We start from the raw sequence: 23,206 nt of genomic DNA, 5'->3' as shown, positions 1-23,206 counted from the left end.
ATTATTCACATTTCCTTGTTTAAAAATGGCATAGATAGCAATTTAATTCATAGTAACCTATCTGAATACAATTAAGGACATTTTGTTGCTACACAATAGAATTCATATTTAAACAAACCTGCTCATTTGGGCCACTTATGAAGTGGCTTACATAAACTAGTAAAAGTCTAAGGTCACTTTTGCAGCTTTCCAATATATAATAAATATGCAAATTAAATGTTTATATTAAGTGGAAGCCCAAATGCTGACTTTTAATTAATAGGTAAGATTTATTTTGGGCATACCTGCTAGCAAAGTGTCTGGATAATTTACTAAATTCTTAGTTCCTCTTTGTCAAATGTCATCTTTACCTACCACCAAAGATCAATGTAGACATGGTAAAATAATGGTTTCCATCATTTGTGCTCTAAATTAATGAGATTTTACCATATTGATATTTAACAGAGCATACATTTAGAAGGATGCAAACTTCTACTCCTTCATATCCAGAAGTCAAATTTTAATTCAACAAAGCTAACGTTTACACAGAACGCAGAAATAGGTCCCGAGTGTATACTCCACATACTTTACTGTAACTTAAAACAAAACTGCTTATTTCATGGCAGCCTGGAAAGAATAATGTAATAAACGACAATAAATAAAAGCCACTTATCATATAGTCTAGTCTTTATTGAAAGACTTAACTTCAACTGTGGTTTACAGCTTTGGCTTATGTTGGCCAGTCATTTTAGCCTCTAACTGCCAGCAGACATAAAAATCAAGTGGGAATGCCATGGATGGAAATATTAGTAGAGAGATTATTAGAGCAAAGAAGATGGCAGTCAAAAACACATCACCAAAGTAAATCTCAAAATAATTATAAAATAAGAAACATCTGTTGCATGCCAAAGAATCTCTGCTGTTGTTTTAATGAACATGGAAAAGGCAACGGTTCTTAGGCTTAGATTGGATCAAGGCAGCACTGACTTCACTTTGTTATAAAATCGTCTCAAGTCTGTGTTAACTTGACAGTTGTATTCTAAAATGGTACATTTCATTTGGATAAGTGGTTTTATGTTTAAAAAGCCGTTTAATATGAAATAATATCCATTCACTGAGCTGATCATGAGATCCTGTTCTCTTTTAGATTAAGACGAAGGACACTTCAGTCATGTGTTTACTATGGCAATATAACCTGTCCTGATACTTTTATTAAATCCTAGAAGATACAACTAGGAAACATTGTAGCTGTATTTGGCTGTTATCACAATTAGCTGTTTAATTTACTGGCAGACCAAAAAAGGCAAACTGAGAATTTAATAGGCTTTTTTCAATATATTAAAAAAGTCTTTAATCGTTCAAGTTTCACATATATTCAAGAAAATTTTAACTAGGAGGCATAATTGATATAATTTGAGTGTTCTCCTTATAAAATATAAAGCAACTTTTCCATAATATCCCCAAAGACACTATCTGTGAACAAAAGAAATAAGGGTAAATTTTATCATAGAAGAGTACTGTGGTTAAAACTAAAGTGCCATAAAAATTTGGCCCAAAGATGAAGAACTTCAGACCTGTGAATCTTCAGGTTTAATAACATTTGGTTTTATTTCTAAATGGGAAAGAAAGAAAATAATACCAAAATTATTGTGGTGACCAATTTATAAAACCATCATTATTTCAAAGCTAATTGTAAGACTTCAAAAGTTTAAAAAATAGTGATCTGTGGGTGTTAGCTGCAATTTCCTACTTAATTGTAAAGGGTTTTCTCACTTTGGTGCCCAGGCCTCAAAACATTTCAAATGCACTGCCTAAACATTTGCACCCTCTAGCTGTCAGAATTCAAATACATAGGATTTTCTCTCTTTTACATTCCTGTTATGATAAAAATTTGAGGAAGATTTTTATCCACATAGCCTGAAAAATACCTCAGAAGCAAACTTCAATCTTATACATCTACCCAACCAGTTCATTTACAAATTCTGCACTCACACAACTCAGCCTCTGTTCAGGCTCGTCATCCCATGCACACTACCCACACAAGGAGAACAAATTAAAAATAAAAGTCACAACTCTGTGTACTATTTAAGCTGAATATCCAATTATAAATTGGTAGATTGAACTGTCTAAATAAGATGCTTTAGCAATCTTGTTAAAAAAAATTCTTGGGCAAAATATATCTAATTTTAAAAAACACCAAGATTTTTAAAAAACACTTGTACTATACAACTTATAGGAATCTTGAAATAGGTTTACAAGGTTTTAATCAAGGTATTTACATACCAAGTAATGTAAATAAAAAAAAGAAAAAAAAATCTAATTTCCAATGACATTTTAAAATGTACTAATGCATCAAAGATTTATATGAAATTAAAATTAAGGCCTTTTCTGTATAGTAATTTGTATAATTTTAATTTTACATAGTAGCCAACCTGGAAATGTCTTAAACATTCTTACCAATCCACTGCATTCAATGCAATGGAGTGCGTTAAGTGTTACTTCAAATAATTACATTGCTGCTACTTCTATGTTGAAGCATGCTTTTTAAACACTGTCGTTACTCAATATTTACAATGTATATCGTTTAAACTTCATGTAAAAGCACAAGTATGACTGTCTGACTTTAATACAAACACCATACTTGGAATCCCCCACCCCCAAATGAAATGTAATTTACTATAGTTTTAATAACACTTTTTAAAGTTTTAAAAATAGGTCTTAATGTGGACCACCAAGATTTGCTCAAGTAACTCACACAACGCTGTTTCTTATTTAGGCTGCAAAATTTCTTTATCAGTCTGGCTTCAGTTTCTTTAGGCATAGAATAAATATTTCCTCCAAAGCGACTCCAAAACCATGCATTTCTTCTCAATATCACACTTTTTTTCTGCTGACTTCGAATGTGGTCCACCTCAGGGTAGGGGAAGGGAGTAGTAGCAAGGTTCAGGATGAACTTATATGTGATTCCCAGTTATTCATGATCCTCCCTTTTTTTGCTCTTTTAAAAACACAGTGAGTTAAAATACTGAGGAGCCAGATAAAAATGGAATAGTATCTAAGAATCAAAATGGATTACCCAGTTCTCCTATTATATCAAAATTTGTAGTCAAGAATTGTCTTTATTGACTTTATTTTAGTTTTTGTACACAAAGAAAAATCATGTTCATATCCATCATGAACAAAAACTTAAAAAGGCAGAACTAGAAGACATGTGTCCTTCACCAAAGCAAAGCTGTGCTAAAGGTTCCAAACATTTCAATTTTTAAAATAAATATTTTCATTTTCCGATGTCTACTTCCATGTCTTCAGAATGTCACAGGATACTGAAGCTATCATGAATTACAATTTTGTTTAGAGTCCCAGCTCACTGTGTTTGGTAACTTGCCATACCATATCCAGCTTGGTTAGGAGGAGGTATTACGGGGGGAGGAGCTTGTCCTTGGGGAGGCTGAGCACCAAATCCACCCATCCAAGCAGCAGAAGGTGATTGACTTGGAAGAAAAAAATAGAATCTTCAGCAAACACAAGAGAAAAATTATATATTTATACAAAAATCAAGCTGAGCCTAACTACAGAATAAACAAGAAATCAACAAACCTACAACAAAGGGCAAGGAAACTTGTACTATACAACTTATAGGAATTGGAATATTATATATAGAATAATATTCCAATATTAGTTTTAAATTTTTGTGAAGATAACCACAACTTAACACGATAACTTCTCTGAATGGTATTTCAAAACTAATTTTTAAAAAATAACAAATGATTCAATATATTATCTACCTACCGCATACTGCACAAAGCATATGAATTTACAAGAAGTTTCAAAAACAGTAGTACACATTGGAAAGAAAAGGAAGGGGTGAAAATAAAGGGCTGGCGGAGGTAGAAAAGTGCAAGAGACCAACCCACTCAATATCAAAAAGGAAAAAAAGCAAGCTACTTCGTATCAGATAAATCTGAGACTTCTCACACAAGCCAACAGGTATAAATCATGAAATTTCTGAACATACCTAGATAAAGACCTTTTCCATGCAAAAATAAATAAGTAGATGAAACAGTATATTACAAATATAAATCAAATTCTGCCAACTGCTTTTAGAGGTAGCAGGACACACCGAGTTACCCCAACCTCCCTTTTTACCTAGGTTATAAAAAGCAAATTTTTAGCATTATAAATCATTCCTCATAAGGTTTCTAAATGCTTCTAATTCCACATAGTTCGATATATACAATTCGAGTTCTCCCTAAGAAAATACACTCTTTTCTCTCTTTTCAGAACCATCTGTTTCTGTACTAGAAAAACCCACTTACTCTACTCCAAATCCTTGTTGATTCCACGGTTGCCCGTACACTCCATAAGGCGGGACTTGCCACCCATTTGCCATATACTGTCCATACTGTTGTGGGTTTCCATAAACTTGGCTCCACTGACCCCACTGACTATAGTCGACCTAGGAAAAAGCAAGTTACGGTTTTAGGGAACAAGAAAGAACCACAGTATTTGAAGAAAGTGGGAGACAAGGAAGAGAAAAACTAAGTAAGCACCCTTATGTGAATAGGACTCTGTTATTTATCATTGTCTAAGTTTATTGGGGTGGTGACACCTGTGAAAAGAAAGTATTAAGATTCAGTTAATACCGCAAAATAATCACTTTAGAAATAGCATCAATAACATCAACTGAAAGCGGCTATGTGCTTGGCTTTTCGTTTCCCTCAGTGTCTAAAGCTTTGGTGCAGACATGTGGGATGGGAACCTTAAGGAGCGCTATGAAAAAGTGAGTTACCTGCTGGAAATTTTTAGTCATATCAGGAGATTCTTTACCCCAATAGCACTTAACAACATGTCCCTCAATCGCAGTGCCGTTCACCGAGACGATGGCATGCGCAGCACTCTCATGGGTTGAAAATCTAAGAGAGGAAGAGGAGTGTTTCCTTTTTTTTTAAAAAAAGACACAGTAAATAACACAGATGCTCATTAGTTTTTAACTGCTGATTTGGCATTGGTACCCTAAAGTACATGATGACGTAGTTGAAAGTTCTACATTGCAAATTAGTACCAAAATAAACTTGATACCTGAGGGGATCAAATAATACAACTGAAAGAAATGGGCCAAACGTAAGAGTAATAATATTACAGGCAGAACTTTACCTGACAAATGAGTAGCCCTTCTCTGGAAAAACTCTTATTTCCATGATTTGTCCAAATGGTGAGAATGTTTGTCTCATAAGCTGATCTGAAAAAAACATACAAATAAAATATTTAAGGCTCATGTTTATCATGAAATTGGCACTAACGGTGATGAAGCGCCACAGAGAAAAGGGTCAGAAAAACGAACACTGAACCTGTTAACCCGGAAGCAATTCCTCCACAGTACACAGTACAATTTTTTGGACTTGACTGGTTTACTACATCTTCAAATCTCAACTGCTTAGTGTTATCTGTATGTAGAAAGAAAACAAAAATGTTGCTTTTTGTTACAATTGTACAGTATTGTAAAACTGATTACTACATATTAAGATATGCCGCATTTGGGGGGCAAAATGGAATTTTCCTTCTTGACACTATGATTTGATCTATAAAAACCAGCTGGTTCACAGCTCCAAATACTTGTATCAAAGCCCAATTATTTTCAGACAGTTAAATTCAAGATGAAACGAGTCTTGCAATGGTTAATAAAATTTTAAGAAATTAAGACTGTACTCATATGTGGTTTTGTGAAGTAGCCAAAATTTTAATGTATATAGTAATATCTTACTTTCTTGTGTACTTTTAGGTGCAGGGGGTTTACGTGTGGCCCAATTGGTTCTGATTTGACGACCACCTAACCACTGACCTCCCATGTGCACAATGGCATTTTCTGCATCCTATGGAGGAAAAAAGAGAAAGAAAGAGCAATTGCAAACATTATGAACTCAGAAAATAGTGATATATAAGATGAAATAAAATATTGGTACTGCTGGATCCAATAAATCTTATCAGTAAATGAATTCACTAAGTATCCTAAACAAACAAAACTCACAAAAAAGTGATTTGAATTGAGTGATTCATAAAAGCTATTATTACTTATAGATTTCAAAACTCCAGAACAACATTTAAGCATCAAGGGAAATTTATCATAATTCAAATATGCAAGGAAAATATCACAATCCCACTGATTACCAAAATAAAAAGGAAAGTAGAAATCCTCCAAGACAAAGTTGTTTCCAAGTATCTTAATTTTCTGGATGATTTGTAATCTTTTATTGTAGAATATAAAAATTCCAACCTACCCCAAAGAATTGACATTCTACTAACAATGAATTATAACTATGATACAAGATTAAAAACTCATTTTAAGACAGAAGACATCTGCCTTGTTGGAGAATGCTGTAAAATGGCTGCCACCAATAAAAAAAGTTTAGATTCTCAGAAGTAATGTGAATCAAAAATGAATCCAAGCAAAGAAGGAATATAATTCCTGCCCTTTATCTTACCGCTTCAATAAAATGCAGGTAATTTAAATTGCTCCAACTGTTCTAAAATGCTAATGTCAAAGCCCGTTTTATTATTTGAAATTAGTTAATGCAAATGCTTAGATATTTTGGTACCTCTTTCTTAAAGAATATGTACAAAAATCAAGATGAACTGCTTAAATTTTCATTTACATAATTTGCTGTAATCATTAATATCCTGGCTACAAAAGTATGAATAATTAAAAAGTTAAAACTGAGAGTTTCATGGTTAAGACTAAATATAATTTAACTTTCCTCCAAGTACTGAGATAAGCTCATTTGTCCTAGAGTCTTGAGGTTTACTTCCGACACATCTTACCTTCACCAATGCACAAATGCAACTTTAATACTATTCCTTATACTCAGCCTACCTTTTTCCAGGTATTTATTTCCAAGTTTATGGAAAAAAAAAAAAAAGAATTATGCTCTTATTAAAACACACAAAATTACATAAAAGCTATGTTTGTAGTTAAATCTAAGAATCATCAAGTCTTGAATTAGATAATGACTAAATTTTGTATTAAATTTAAATTGAGTAGAAAGAACGTACCAGTTTGTTATAAAAAGATACAAAACCATAGCCTTTGGATTTTCCAGTTGCCATGTCTTTAACTACTCGGGCATCCCTGTGAAAAGAAGCACAGCTAAATGAGGGAAGTAAGAGTCATCCTCAAAATAAAAACTAAAAGGAACCACACACACTGTATTGTGAGCATTTTTTTAAATAAAATTTCAGTTAGCCCTAATTAACTACAGCCATTCCTGAACTCTCCCTAACGCTTCTTTACCTGTTAGAAAAAAGCAGTAGGACAAAAACATGTAATAAACATGCAACCTAATCAAATAGCCTGTGCTGTCTAAACTAAATGCTCAAATCTGAAGATTAATAGGAACAATAGTTTCCTTTTCTAATATTCTACTGGCTAGTGTCCGCTAAGGTTTACTGATTCTATAAATTACTGTAACAATGCTAACTACTTTACCATGCAATCTCTAAATAGTTAAATGTCTTCTGCCTAGTGATACAAAATATATGAAATATTAAAAAATTGAAAAAGAGGAAAAAATAGGAATTAAAAAGGCATACATGGCCTGTTAACAGATTTCTTTATTTTTCTTGGTCAATTCTCTACCATCATTTTGGAGTTTGGGCAGCTGTAAATTTTGAAAAATTGACATTTTCAGAAATTTAAGAAAGGAGAATAAAAAACTAACAACAATGCTAAGCACACCAGTACGAAAACAACAAATTTACACAGAAATTTTAGTGAGTAAGTTAAAATGATTGGAAATATAGAACTCCACTGAATATAGAATGTTAAAATGTAAATACTAAAATATGTATATATAAATAATGTATAATAAGAATAAATAGAAATGAGAAAAAAATCTACAACTGAGTTCCAGTGTGCACAGTTCCTTGCAGTTAGCCTTCAAGATCCTGTCCATTCTTATGAGCAATTCTGCAAAATAACCAGAATGCTATTACTTTTAATTGTGACTTGGACTTTAGAAAAACTGCAGGTCTCAGGTATAAATAAAGATTGAAAAACAGCAACCTGTATTATTTTTTATACTGATTTTTAAAACAGTACTACTTACCACATCTAGAGATTAAAAAGCAAAGCAAATATCAAAATAGAAAATTAAGAATTAAACGCTTCTTTCAAATAAATTAAATCTATAGAACAACAAGATGGTACAGAGAAAAATATTGTTGTTCTTAGTTGAAACATATTCCTGTAAATACTAAAATGTTTAATTTAAATCTATAGAAAATAAATATATAAAATAAATGGATCTCAATCAAAAAGATAATATTATGATAAACATTTTATATAACTTGTAACCACTTTTAATTTTCCAATATATCTGATTAAGTAACATACAGTGAAATTTGAGCATAAAACTTGTTAAAAATCAAACCACATTTGGGCCCTAACTAGAAGAATAAAATAGCATTAACAAAAAAATCTACTGTAATCCCACATTTATGGCTCAGACATTGAAACATTTTAATACTACAATAGTACTACTACTCAGGTACAATATCAAAACACATTTATCATTATAATTAAACATGCGCATTTTCAATTTAACCACAATGTATCCAAGGATTTACCTACTCTCCCCCATTTATAAACTCCTTTAAAAGTTTAATACATAGTATAAATCACATTTATTTTTGGTTAACCCATTATCTTTAAACATCGAATTTTGAAAACATTTGACAAAAAGTTGGACTTTATAATAGGTTTTTACCACCCAAACATCTGCTTCAAAGATAACAAACAGAATCACTTAAGATTTTTTTAACATATTATACACAGGATTAGATGAAAACAAGACCCTAAAACATTAAAATGACATTAACATTTCAACAACTACTAATCAAAAAACAAAACAAACAAACAAAAAAAATCACATTAACTAGGGAAAGAAAATCTTAATTCCTATACAAGTTAATTATATACAATTTTGCCTATCACTACTGAGTATAGTATTGATTATGATACTTACGATATTTTACCAAAAGGGGCAAATGCTGATTTGATATCTTCTGTTGTAATTTCTGGACTCAAATCCCCAACAAACACATGGAAGTGATCTGAAATCAAAGCATTTGGTAATCAAATACTTAAGAAATAAGCTACTCAACCTTTTATCGGCAACACTAAGGGAAGAAAAAAACCCTACTTAGGCTGGTAATGCTGCCAAGATAATTTCAGAACTCTTCCACAGTAAAATGCAGCAGGAGTACTTACTGGAAGTATCTTTTTTCTGGCTACTTGGTGTTGTTGCCCAGTTTACTTTGACCTCCTAAAAATAAAGATTATATTTAATACAATTATTAGATATGTCATTGTGAATCACAACACTTGCCACTTATTAAATCATTTATCAAGCAGGATAATTTCTGTAAAAGCACTAGGCTGAATAAAGCAAAACCATCACTCAGCAGAGCTTAACATTTGTTTAAAAACTTGCTAAGAAAGAATACAAACTAATTTGACATGCAAACACATATACTCGTGAGGTGGCATTATTGTATTATCTTACCTTTCCCAAAATTTTTCTCCCATTCATAGCAGCTAATGCAGCAGCTGCATCTCTGTGTTCATAAAATTCCACAAAGCAATATGGGTCATTGCTTGTATGCTGCAAAACAGAAAATCCAACAGAAGAGTTGACCCTTCTGCTATCGGGTTGCTGAGAAGAAAATCCAGGAAAAAACATTACTGATAGCTAGGAAAGTACAGGTGAGATTGCATAAGCTTATGAAAGCCTAACACTTTAAAAATAAGACTTATAGCTACGCCTGACTTTGTACCTCACAACACTGTTGTACTCCAACAGAACTATCAAAGTGGTATAGAAGCATGACTATCAGCATTAAATCAAAATACAGAATTCCGGTATGAAGTATGATAAATATAAAATAGAAGTTTATATAAGACCAAACAAAATCTCAGGTTCAGATTTGACAGATAAGGACCCCTTCCTTACCACTGCTCTTCTCTCCCAACATTATTTTCAAAAGAAAGAATTCTATTTCTGCATCATCACCATTCTTTAACTGTATCTCATGACTATAAAAAATACAAAACTGAACCAACTCAACAAGCTTTACTCCTGATCGAAAGGAGTATTAGTACTACATGCAATGAGATTATGTATTTCTTTTCTAGATAAGGGAAGATTGAGAATGAAAACAGAAAAGTTCAGATTTATAACCAGCTATCGAAATGAATCCCCTGTCTTTCAAAATATTCTAATGTACTGAAGATTCTATATACTTTGAATTTGTTTTTTAAAGACCAGAAAAATACTCTAATGATAAAGAAAAAAAACCTTCTGAAAATGTATCTGAATAAAATATTCCAGGCCAAAGCTATAGTTTTATATTATAAAAATATTGATAAGAAATCTTTATTAAATATAGTCTACAACATTATGCTTAACAGTAGCTGACAAAGAGGTATTTATAAAGACAATGAGAAAGTAATACTACCTAAATTATAGCAACTCTATCTAATAACCAAAATGGAAATAAATTTCATAAAATTGCAATCAATACTGTAGAGCTACACAACTGTACAAATACATACTTTTTTAAACATAAGGTTAAAAACATTCATCACTGTTCAGTGTAAAATGCCCTAAAAAATAATATTTAAAATGTGGAATTCTAGTTGCACTTACAAGGGATAAAAATACCAGATAAAATAAAGATCTTTTCAACAACCACTGGTTTTCATTCCAGGAAAGTTTTAGAAGAAAAATCCAAAATAAGACGTCTAAAACAATAGTGGCGAAGGAACCAGAGGCATTTCCTTGAGGGGAACAAAAGTATGATCATTAATACTGACAAGAAAACTATGGGCTCCCATACAAAATCCTACTGTCTGCAGTCACATGAACGCTGTTGTTCAGAGGGAGAGAAAGAAAACAACTCCAAATAAAAATATGTACTTAAATTCCTCTTGAGAAAAAGGTAACGTTTACTAGTAACATTCATTGAAGAAAGGCCTTTAAGGGTAAACAATAAGCTAAAACTGTGTAAATCGATTTTTCCTTTTAGTCCTACCTCTTCTGCCCTGATGATATTTAAAGAGAACACTGGTAACTGTAGCCAGTCCCGTGGTAGATCTGTAACAACAGGCTTCAGTAAGCCAGTCAACCCATGCATCCTGACTTCGAGTTTGTGAGTAGTAGCAGGCAGATCCCACTCAGCGTGCGCACGCGCACACATTTACACATGCACATCACACCACGTTTCATCTCATTTAAGATACCACTGATTTCTATCACATCCCAGCTGTCAGGTGTTAAAATTTTTTTAACATTTGCCATAGAATCAATAACGTACATTTCTTATAGTATACAGGGAAAGCTAGAACCTAAAATAAACAATACCTAAAGTAAAGAATCATAAAACTAATGGGAAGAAAGGATTTTCCACATACTGAAATGAAACGCAGGAGAGGAAAATAAATGCTAGACAGTCCGTACTAGAGTTCACGCCCTTTGGAAGTGTCCCACTTACACCACCACCAAGTGACACTAAAAATCACCTGTGTCCTTACCTTAATTACTGTGTTCACCAATTTTTGTTGGATGACATAAAGGTCAAGACAGAGAAATAAGAGGTCTTACAACTGTTTACAAGTTCAAGTGTGAGAATTGTAGGCTATGGATAAATTACAAAAATTCGTTTCGAATTCCTCCACCCCTCGTACGGCAGTACGTGCACAGGTTTTTAAAGAACACTTTAATCCTTTATGAAATGCTTCGTGGAAATTTTCTGGTGACTCTTTCCACTTTCTCATATCTCATTCCCTCCTAAACCCACTCCCGTCAGCTTCCAACCCAACCACTGGAACCTTTCAGGCCACTGAAACTTCATGTCGAACTCGCCAGTGACCCCTTCGCCGTCTCTGTGATCCCTTTTCTGTCCTCATCTTGACTTTCAAACCGAATTCAAAACTGCTGACAACTCTCCTCCTCCTAATATTCTCCTCTAGATTCCACCACACTCTCGGTCTCCCTGTTTCCTCGCTGGAAAAGGTCGTCCTTCCTCCTTAACTCAAACTCGCACCACTGTAGTGCTGAGATGCTCCGGGCCCCGCTACTCTTCCCTGTCAGCACTCTCTAGCTCTAGGAACTAGATCTCATCTAGTCTCACTGCTTCAAATACCACTGCAAGCCGCCATCATCAGCACTGGCCTCTTCAGAGGTCCCAACTAATTTATCCAACTGCCTGCATATGATGTCCACTCAGCTGTCCGCTGCACATCTTGAACGAGCACTGCCAAAACACAGCTCTTGATTCCCACCACTCTCCCATCTATCCTATGCCTCCCTCGGTCATGCCCATTTTAGCAAATAAAGAGCATGACCATCCACATAATTGCACAAACAAGAATCTAAGGGTCATTTTTTATGTCTTCTTTCCCCTTATGTCCTGCAGCCAATCCAGTCCTATTGACTCTTACCTCCATAATATAACCCAAATTTACCTCCATCTCAGATAGCAGGCTACCACTCTAGAGAACACGTCTACATCATCTCTTACCTAGACTAGTGAAATAAGCCCAGCTGCTTCCCCTCCTTCCATTCTTGTCCTCTACAATCCATTCTCCACCCAAAAGTAGAGTAATTTGAAAACTGCAAACCAGGGTATATTATCCTACTTAAAAACTCGCTATGACCAGATTAAAATCCAAACTCTCTGTCATTGCCTGCGCTGCCCTGAGATTCCAACCCTGCCTGCCCTGGCCTACCTCCTTAGACTAATTTCAACCACCACTTCCCTCTACTCACCGAGCTCCAACTATGCTAGTCTTTGGTTCCACGAACGCACCAAACTCGTTACCAACTCAAGGCCTTTGTATCTGCCATGCCCTCTGCCTCCAGCTCTTAACATAGATGGCACTATCACCATCTTGTTATTCCTGTCTCAGCTCAAAGAGGTAATATCGTCCCTCACCGCCTAGCCCATACAGCATCGACCCTTCAATCATCACCACAGAACTGTTTTATTCTCCTCATAGCTCCAGTACCTAGCACAAAGTAAATTTTGATTAATGAAGGAATGAATGAATAATCAGAAACAAGAATAAGAGAAAATATAAAATACCAGAAGAGACTGATGATTATCATTAGTTAGGAAAGATCAAAAGGCCAATTTGCTTTACAGGTTTTTAACAGTTCCCCCTCTGTCTCAGGACCTACCATGAACACCTTGGCATAGCTTCTGGCCTCTACCAAACGCTCCTGCCTCATCCTCTGGCATCTCTATGCCTAATCCCATTAGAAACTCCAAGCATGCTATGATTTCTAACTTTCCCTCTCCTCTTGCAAGCACCCCTGCTCTATCTACCAGACTGGATCAAGACCCCTGTCTCTATCTAGAATCCCTGTGTCTTCAAATTTCTTTCTAGCCAGTTTCCATTACTTTTCAGTTTCAGCCTCGACAATGACTCCTCCAAGAAGCCTCTCCAGACCTAAGAGCATGCTTGGATCCATGTGCTCCCACAACGCTTGAAACGGCTTCCGTAGCATTTATTATCCTACATCATTAGTGCTTGTTAAGTCCTCTGTCTCCCTCATTACACTATAAAATTCTAAGGGGCTAAGAACAGTCTTATTCACCACTGTACCCCTAACACTTACCGTAATACCTGGTACACAGTAAATTATCAAAAAAAAAAAAAAAAAAAAAAAAGTGTTGAATAAATAAAAAGAAATAAGAGAAGAAACTGAAACACAAGTCACTGGGCACTGCTACAGAGTCTTAACCAGGAAAGTATAAAGAGTAGTTTTCTTTGGGGAAAAAAAGGAAAACAAAATTATTATCCTAATGATTTAAATCCCTTTCTACGAAAAGCTGCTCAGTCATTAGTATTTACTAAAAACAGAAAGGATGTATGTTGCTGGACTATGCACATTAACAGCCCAAATGTGCTTTTACATACACCAATCCCTAAACTTTATACTACCTAAATCTATAACATTCTTACTGGAATTGTATGAAGTATCATCCAGATTTTCAACACTGAGATAAGCTGTCCCAACTTTTTACAAGCAGAATCACTTGAAGATTAACTACATCACAAAGAATGAAAATAATAGCACAGGAACTCTGTCCTCGCAAATAAAACTCCATTCTAAACCTAGTTTGTCAGCCAGATCAAAATAAGTCAACACAACAGACATGAATCCCTCCACCAGAATAACCTGGGGCTTAAAATGATACTAAACAACTCATGTATCTCAAAATGTTAAACATCGTGCTGTCAGCACATGGAACTGGGAAAATCTTACCTCTGTTATCATTTTACAGCTTTTACAGGGTCCAATCTGACTGAATAACTGAAGTATGAGGACTTCCGTCACATCTCTGGAGAGGTTACCTACGTATCTGAACAAGAAGAAAAAAACATCAGCAATTTTCTTTCAGCTCTGGCTCTAACGTGTTATCATTTAACTCATCACCTTTTAGTTCATTTTCACTCCTGTCTTCAATAAAACTTTCCAATTAAGCTTGATCCTATGAAAGTAAGATTAATGCCTATTTAGGAAGGCAACAAATGTTCTTGGGCCACTAAGGTACCATTTCAAAAGACTTTACAAAGAATAAATCAATGTGACCTTGCATGCCCCAAAGCGTATTATTCTGTACCCTATATATCATTTTCTCATCTTATTAGAATAAAAATAATAAAAATTTAAACCAGTCTTAAGATAGCTATAATTTCTGGAGGTGAAATACAATTCAAAATAATGTATCACACACACATACACACACAATACCACAAATATTGATTCATTAACGCTCCTGATCATTGATGGTATTATATATAAGGCTGAGTTTATCTTAGACCCCCAACCAAAGCAATTACATTAAGGAAGAACAGAATTAAAATTACAGAAAGCACTCAAGGATTGGAGGGTTTTGATTTGTCTTGCTAAATTAAATTGTTATTGATGCTATGTCTTCACTGTTTTGTTTCAGGAGAGCAGGATAAAATAATAAAATTTCCTAGCCTAAAATTCATCAGAATCAACAAAATACATGTTTATGTAGATCAAGCAAATATAAAGATTTCTTTAGAAACTCAGAGAAAATTTAAGACAAATCCAGGTATACTTTTGACTATGCATATGTAAAGAATTGGGATTGTTTTTCAAAATTATAACTTGAATATATGTATTTTATATAAGAATTTTAAAACACAGATAAATTAAACAAAACAAAAAAGACACCACCACCCAGAGACGATCACCTTGGTTTCTCTTGTATCATGGATTTTAATTTAGCTTAATAAATGTTAACCTTTTAAATGTTTCTGGTACTCGGTGTATAATTGCTAAAATTTGCCTGTTTGAACCTCATAAAGCAAATAATATTTGTAAAAATTAACATAGAGAAAGTAAATGAACATGCTTTATTTTCCTAATATAAAACATCTGGAAACTGAGTACTGAGACCAAAATAAGCCTTGCATCTATTACCATATTAAATACATAACTTCTTTGAGATGGAACACTCTGAAATGGAAAAACAGACTGACAAAGGTCAGTTTGCATGTAAAAGAAAATTATCTGATTAAGAATGAATAGCAATTTTCCAGTTTGGTTAAGAAATTCATTGCAATGAGTGCTAATATCTTTAACTTACATGTTCTAAAACTGAAACACAAGCCCAATGTTACTTAAATAGTAGACTAAACCAGTGACAAACTGGTTTAGGTCTACCTATGCCATCTTATCCTTAGAATTGAAGTAGAACAGATACATTGGTAGGCCATGCAATGACATACTTTATCCAGCAGTAGTGAAAGGTTATAGGATTATGAGCAGCCAGACAACTGCCTGCCCCTTAATTCATACAGGTTTGTGAGTATGCGTGCACGGAATAATTTTTTTGTACAAGGTAGATCTACCTAAAAAGCAAATAAGCAAGTAACGCTGGTCTAAATGTTACACTCATCTAACCTAGAGCGCTAGTTAGCTCATTTTTAAGAGAATAGGAGTGAATAAAACCGATTTTCACATACTGAAGCGAACTAGTAACAAAATTAAAATAGAACAATCATTTGAACATAACAAATTTTAAATAGTTTTAAATTTGCATTACTATTTAAAACATTGATTTGTTCAGGAAAAACTGCATTAATTACCTTTCATATCTAATAGTCACAATTAAAGCTGTTACTGTTTAACAGAATTTTTATTCCAAGTCAACCTATTTCCAATCAGTTATAAATTTTAAAGACTTTCTAGGGGAACATTTAGATATATTAACTTACATTTGAAGCACTGTAGCCAAAGAGTAAAATGTTAATCTAAGTTTAGAATGTCATGAAATACTTCTACAATCTTATTTTAAGGTTTCCTATTTTTTAAGTATCTCCACTAAAAGTCCAGTGGTAAAGCAGCAAACTAAATTCCCAAAACTATTATAAAAAAGGCCTTCTACAAAAACATGTGGAACATCTTAATTTACCAGTATAAAAAAGATATAATTCACTAAATAATTCTACCTAAATTTTACTCAAATCTTAGGTTGCATTTTCCTTTACTCAGAGTTCTATAATTCATTTACATATGCCTTTATCATATTACACAGAGAAACACGTCACAATTTTTAAAATACTGTACTGTACAGCTTAAGTACCTTTATATTGTCATAAAAATTATTTGTCCCAAAATAAATACTAAAAAATATTTAAGATTACATAAAATACATAAAATGGTCAACACCAGACCTGGTAAGAATATTACCTTTTAGTGTACTGAAATGAAACCGTTTTTCTTTCTAAATTATAGTTTCTAAGCTTTCTTTCAGCTCTGGTTATGAAGCAGTCAACATATTCTAAAGTTTCAAGTGTTTAAATACAAAATCTCTACTTGAAGAACATATATAAAACAACAGAGACTAATGGCTCAAATTCTTGTATTGAGAGGTCAATCCAAAGAGTAAACATTTAAAAAATTCCAAAAAGATTAACTCAAGGGGGAAAAAAAGGCATTCCATAGATCTATTTTGTCATCTAAGAAAAGGAACTGCAGGAACTATAGCATTCAAAATGGAAAATGATGCCTTTATCCCTAACATCAGGGTTAAAATCCAATTTGGGACTAGAAACTTGGCAGTTTCACAGTAGGGCAAAAGTTCACATTGCCAAACTACTTCCTATGTCCAACTGAGCTGAATTTTAAGTTAAGAATATCATGCCTTTCAGAAGCCTATTCACACTTTTTCAACACTGAATATGCTCTCACTCTGAAAAGGGTAGCCCTACCCAGGCTGAAATTACCAGCACTTTTATACAAAGTACTATAGTCGAATTATAGGAATGTAACATTTTTGCTTTTGTTCTTGACAAGTTCCTATATAAGAGGAGATTTTGCAACAATGTCCTTCAATAGGTCTCTAATGAACTAATCGGTTTGTCAATATTTCATTTTAGGAAGGAGGCAGGGTAGAGGAAAGGTGCAGGAGGTACAAGTGAACTGACCAACCACATGAGGGATATTGACATACAGACACACACATTTTAAAGAAACAGAGAATATGATCAAGTTGAACGAAGGGCTTAATTACACCCAAATCCATGGTATAGCAAGTCAATTTTATAAATTTTTAATATTTTCTTCTGCTACTGCCCTTAGCTGTTCAGATTATACTCTAAATCATTGGTTTATTTCCTCCTTTTGACTGAGTATCAGGAGGAACAGCCTTAAAGGATGGCAATGCATAACGTGGTATAATCCCAGATCCACAATTCCTACTCATTTTGGTACATTGGACAGATGAAGAAAATAAGCTATAATAGAACGTCATTATAATTTAATGTCATATTATAGATCAGATATACCATGGATCTAATCACTGCACTCAAAGATATCCTCAATACAAGTCTGAATTGCGTGTCCTACAAGGTAGGTGTCCAAGTTGCAACACCAGTTCTACACAACATGATCTCCTGTTTGCTTTTTTAATTCACAAGTTACTCAATACATATTACCCCAAAATAAATGTCAAATGAGAATGGAGAGCATCAGCAAATAGACCTTTAAAGCAACTATATGACAAATAAACTTTATGTTTAATATCAAAACAATTCTATACCATTTTAAATACCATCAAATAAATTAATAATACTGTAGAGGTAATGAATATTTAAAGACCTACCTAGGCTATAAACACCATATTGTTTTCTGATGATAGAACCATATGTCTTAGCTTGTGTGTGTCTGCAGGAAAAAAACCTCACTAGTAACACACAGGCATTTTAAGGAAACAGTTTAAGTTTTGTTAAGAGTACATTCTTTTAAAAACATACTAGCCACTTGAAATACTAATCCGTAGATCACAATGTAAAATAAAAAGATCTCCATAAATAAAATAAAACCCTACTAGACATCAATCTCTAGAGCCACATTCAAAGTTTTCATCAAATATTCATATCTAAAGAACTGAGAAATATGTAAAACAGATACTTAAACTATTATGCATTATTTTTATTAAAATCCGATCCCGAAATCCCATTTGTGAAACATCTGCTTTTATCTCAAAATTTTATATTTGAAGGTTTTTAAAAATATGTAAAATCAACAGGCTGCACCATGTATGGCGGTCGTCTGTGCCTGTAATTTTAACTCAATCCAGACTGTTTAAAAAATGGACTTAATACTAATTTAATAAAAAGAAGTATAATCATTGTAAAATATTTGAGTACCTCTTATGTTCCAGGCAGTGAACTAAATGCTGCAGGGGTAAGAGCTAGGAGGATGTACCAGTCCTTGTCTAAAAAAAAAAAAAACCCCTTCCCATGAGAAGAAGAGTGGGAGAAGGAAAAAGAAAGACAGAATAGTAAGCATGTACTGATTGATATACAGGTACACTGAAGCCCATGATGTTTCTTTACTCATATGTACAACTGTCACATTTTTAGACAACTGTAAACAGACAACTTAAGTGTTTCAGAGAAAAGAACAAGATATTGGAGAAGGTAGAGGTAAGACATAAGTGACAAAGAAGTTAGCTTATTAGTCTATTGGAGAAAGTGTAAGCTATGATGGAGATGAAGTATAAGACAGATGCGAAGATAGTTACATGAATTAAAGGTATTGAAATAGCATATTATTTAGCACAGCAAAAACAGGAATTTCTCTTCATAAGGAATGGATAAATATAGTTAATGAGAAATCAGCCATAAGAATTTACCAATTATTCAGCAGCTATTATGATGCAATGATGACATTTTGGATTTTTAGATACAATGTAATTTTTTCTTTGTTAAATACATGCTAGCAAGGCTCTAAATCCACCTTTCCCAGATGCTTCCATCAAAGTACACATTGCTAACTAAATACTGAGCCTTGGCTTCAACAGATGTTAAAGGACAAATTTCAAGTTTGTCTCATTTCTCTTTTCTGGGAAAAGAAGGCTGAAATGGAAGAAAGCACAAAACAAATATAAAAGTTTCACTAAGCGGGCTTTTGATTCAAGCATCTGATGCGCTTAAATTAGCCTCAAATTCTCAAAACAGAATGGCAAATAGCGAGACATAGGAATAGGACATAGGAATAAAAAAAAGTGCAAGCCCTCCTCCCCCCCAAAAAAACAACTAAAAACCAAACCTGTATCAATATCGGACAGTTATGTTTTACTGAGCGGACTTTCCTTGGTAGGACTGAAGAGATGAGAAGTTAGTCAAGCTTCCTGAGTACCCATCCATCTTCATCTATTCCCCAAAAAGCAATTGCCCCATCAGATAGCTGAGCCAAGTGAACTATGATCGTATAAATACCAGGCAAAGGCAAAAGAAAACAAAGCAGCGATGAGACTCCTTGTACTCGAGGTAGGCGTGTTGAGCTTCGAGAGGCTAGGAAAACCAGAGGTGCCCAACTTAAACATTGAATTAGAAATTACTGACTTTAAAAAAAAAAAAATTTCAGGTAAAAGAAATGTAAATGCTGAGTCATCACTCTTCTTTAGGAAGGAAACTCGAATAAGTGGTTGGAAGATGAAATTCATTCATTAGATCGGGCTTCAGATACAAAGCAACAGCAAGATAGGAGAAAGAGCGCTCAAAAGACATAAATCGAATAGCGGATAAAGACATCATTTTTATCCGACTCTGAAGGTCTCAACGCACAGATTAAAAAGAGGTAACACTAAAAGGGCATAAACAGTTTAACAACTGGTTGTCAGTTTGGCGTAGGTAGCGCTCAAAGTAAACTTCGTTATCCAAGAAGGGAAAGATGCTCCGGCGGCAAGTGGCATCCCTTCTGCACTTCGAAAGTAGCGGGCGCTTGGCGAGTGTGTCTGACAGCGTGGGCGGGGGCACGTGGGGCAGAGAGTAGGGGATCGAGCGGCAGAAGAGTGTCCGGCTTCCTCAGAGAGCTTAGCTTTGGGAGAAGAGCCGGGAGCGACTGGAGCTGGGGACGTGGAGGGCATGAGTGCTAATTCCTAGGGGCCCGCAGGGGATGCGGCTGCGGTCCCACCCCTCAGTCCCACCCCCACCAGGCCCTGCCCCCGTGGGGACAGCTCCCGGCCCAGCCCAGGGCCCCAAGAGCAAAGAGAGAGCAGGAGCTCTCCCGGGCCTGACAGCCTCTGCTATGCAGAAACCCGGCCTAGGAAAGGTGTGCAAAAGGAGCGAGAGAAGGTCGAAACAAGCCCCAGGCCCCAAGAAGTGACTGTCTGGGAGAAGGGAGGGCTTCTTTCCCAAGGAAAAGGGGACAGATGAGGAATGCACTTCGCGTCCGCGCCGCCCCGGCCAGGGGCCGCCAAGAGTCCCAGCTTCGGCCCAGCTCTCCTGCTCCCTCCCACAGCGTCCAGTGATGCCCGGGCCTTTCGGCGCCTGGCACCCCCAATCTCGGGTACTCACAGAGTCCGGGGCTGCCCGTCGTCTTCCATCATGGTGGGTGCGACGGAGCGATCCCGGGACAAGGGGGAGGGCAGGGCTGGGGAGGGGAGGGGGTGGGGAGGAAGGGGAGGGGGGCTCCGGGCACCAGCCGGGGACAGAGGAAAAGGCACCGAACCCTGCACTCGGGGTCTCTCCCCCCAGCCCGCTCCGGACACTGCGCTCCAACCAGGAGGAGCAGGAGGAGGACGAGGATGAACAAAATGGCCGCCGCCACCAGCCAGGCAGGAAACGGGGCAGAGCGCAGGCGCGGCCCGCCAGGTCAACGCTCAGGCCAGCCGCGACGGCCTGAAAGAGGGATAACTGAGTGGGGAGAAAAAACGGGCCGCTGAGTTAACCCTGTGCCGGGTCACGAGGGATCACGTCTTCGCTTGGCGACTGCTGGCCAGCCGAAACCCAGCCAGCTCAAGAAGAAACCGAGGGAAAAGAGAACCGCCGTGAAGCTGAAGTCTCTGGGAATTGTGGTCCTAGAAACGAGAGAGGGAAGCACTTCTCCAAAGGACTTCTGGGAACTGTAGTCCAAAGGAGCCGGCCGGCGCCCGCGCCGCACTGGGACGCGAAGAAGAGACTTGTGGGTAGTGTAGTCGTACGTGAGGGCGTGCGGCGACCAGGAAGTCGGCGTGCTGGGTGGGGAGAGGGAGAATAAAGGCGACGTTAAAAGGCAGGGAAACGAAGTGGGCAAAACGCTGTCCGAGAAGCAAACTACAAATCCCAGAGTGCCTCGCGCTGGGGGCTGTCCGAGGACCGCTGTGGGCATTTCAAGGCTCTTCAGTTGGTTCTTTCTGAACTGCAGCTCCGCCTCCGTCCGGTCTGAGAGCGGTTTCTTCAACTGCAGCAGAGGCAGTCTTGTGGCTCCGCGCGGTGTCCGAGCCCGCAGGCCTTTCAGGCACTCCTCTTAATCAAAACGGCAGGCCCGCGGTCATCAACCGCCGCCCCACGCGACGTACGGGAGGACGTCGGACCGGGGCTGAGCTGGGAGCTGCGCTCGCCTGTGCTCCTCGGGCTTCCCAGGGGCCGGCCGCGTCCTTCCGGGGCGTTTTTCCACAAATAGGTATTCCTATTTTAGGTCTCCTGCTTGTAGATTGCCTTACAAGTTTCAAAGGTTTCCCCAGCCATTATCTCATTGGAGAAGGGGTAAGAAGAGCAGCCTTCCATTAAAATGACTTATTAAGTCAGTGTGCGGTGCGGTGGTCATGCCCTCCTACCTTCTTATTTAATTCGTAGAGTGAGAAAAATCTTTGAACAGAGCAGTGCACAGACTTAAGGTTGTGTTTATAGTATCCGTCATGTAAACAGGGAACGAAGTCTTTCCTGAACATGTGGGAGCCATGTTCAAACTGGCTCTGTAGCCCCGTCGAATTTTTTTCACCTGACAGCAGTTTACAGGACGCTTTCTTCCGCCTGCCCCCATCCCAGACATCTTTAGGAGAACGTTATTGAATTCGTACGGTTCCTGTAGCTTAGTGAAGGATGGAGGTGGTGAAGACGGATTTTTTTTCATCCTGTCGCCTGAGTTTAAGGGTCCCAGTTAAACGGTGTCTTAAGAGTTGGTTCTGCAAACATGTACTGAGGGCTTACTCTGCAAGCGGCTGTGCTGCTGCTATCACTGAATCCTAATCCTGTAAGGAGAGTCAACTGAGCAGCAAAAGCGTTGCAATGTCAATATCGGGGGAGGGGAGCAGGGAGGGGGATTTCAACCTGGAAGGCTTCAAAGAGACCATGACAGGGAGTTGAGCCGCTTTGATTGTCAGTGGGAGCAGCAAAGGGGCACAGAGGCCAAGCTTCATGGCTAAAGTTTTTGGGGAGGGAGGAGTTGGGGAAGGCATGGAGTAGGGGTATTGAGAGCAAAGTTAGAGGATAGGGGCTTTATAGAACCACGTTGTTAAGGATTGATGTTAAGATTTGGCTTCCAGGCAGTGAGGTGCTATTAAAAAGTTTTATTTTTTTTAATTGGATCTTGGTGTGAATTGTACTTATAATCCAATTCATCATCAATCCATGCCTGGCCCATTATATTAGGTGTATTGCTGCTATAACAAACGTAGTGGCTTACAACAACCGGAATATATTAGCTTACAGTTCTGAAGGTTAGAAATCATTTTCAGTGAGCAAAAATCAAGGTGTTGGCAGTGCTGTTTCCTTCTGAAATCTAGGGAAGAATGGGTTACTTGCCTTTTCCGGCTTCTACAGGCTGCCTGCATTCCTTAGCAGTTGGCCCCTTCCTCCATCTTCAAAACCAACAGCTTTGGTTGCTTGTCTCTTCTCTGACCTCTGATTTTGGCCTGATAT

General features: G+C 36.7%; 1 protein-coding gene across 11 annotated transcripts; it reads right to left on the bottom strand.

Moving 5' to 3' along the window:
• Nucleotides 1–648: 648 nt before the first annotated feature.
• Nucleotides 649–21,475, bottom strand: TIAL1 (TIA1 cytotoxic granule associated RNA binding protein like 1). Of its 11 annotated transcripts, none has more exons than XM_039870860.1 (14): nucleotides 20,882–21,408; nucleotides 18,728–18,795; nucleotides 18,181–18,242; nucleotides 14,304–14,400; nucleotides 9,537–9,686; nucleotides 9,242–9,296; nucleotides 8,997–9,084; nucleotides 7,027–7,102; nucleotides 5,741–5,849; nucleotides 5,328–5,423; nucleotides 5,134–5,218; nucleotides 4,769–4,892; nucleotides 4,296–4,435; nucleotides 649–3,470 (listed from the first exon to the last, which is right to left on the bottom strand). In XM_039870860.1, the coding sequence occupies exons 4-14, from the start codon at nucleotides 14,313–14,315 to the stop codon at nucleotides 3,344–3,346; spliced, it is 1,062 nt and encodes a 353-aa protein (XP_039726794.1). In that variant the 5' UTR covers nucleotides 14,316–14,400; nucleotides 18,181–18,242; nucleotides 18,728–18,795; nucleotides 20,882–21,408; the 3' UTR covers nucleotides 649–3,343. The 11 variants fall into 11 exon arrangements, with proteins under 11 accessions (XP_039726794.1, XP_039726796.1, XP_039726799.1 ...); XM_039870862.1 differs by having other exon boundaries at nucleotides 9,537–9,635; nucleotides 20,882–21,407; XM_039870865.1 differs by lacking the exons at nucleotides 18,181–18,242; nucleotides 18,728–18,795 and adding an exon at nucleotides 7,564–7,939 and having other exon boundaries at nucleotides 9,537–9,635; nucleotides 20,882–21,475.
• Between the last annotated feature and the right edge of the window lie 1,731 nt (nucleotides 21,476–23,206).

The sequence above is a fragment of the Pteropus medius genome, unplaced genomic scaffold, assembly GCF_902729225.1.
Source record: "Pteropus medius unplaced genomic scaffold, Ma_sr-lr_union100, whole genome shotgun sequence".
NCBI classification, from domain to species: Eukaryota; Metazoa; Chordata; class Mammalia; order Chiroptera; family Pteropodidae; genus Pteropus; species Pteropus medius.
The sequence above is the reverse complement of the archived record's forward strand: the minus strand, read 5'-3'. Positions and strand labels throughout refer to the sequence as shown.

Excerpts from the sequence above, each read along its gene's own strand:
- TIAL1 (XM_039870857.1), bottom strand. The coding sequence starts at position 20,913 with ATGATGGAAGACGACGGGCAGCCCCGGACTCT. Across the intron at positions 5,219-5,327 it reads AATTGCTTCCGGGTTAACAG|ATCAGCTTATGAGACAAACA; the intron begins GTTCAGTGTTCG and ends TGTTTTTTTCAG. Across the intron at positions 4,893-5,133 it reads AAGGGCTACTCATTTGTCAG|ATTTTCAACCCATGAGAGTG; the intron begins GTAAAGTTCTGC and ends TTCCTCTCTTAG.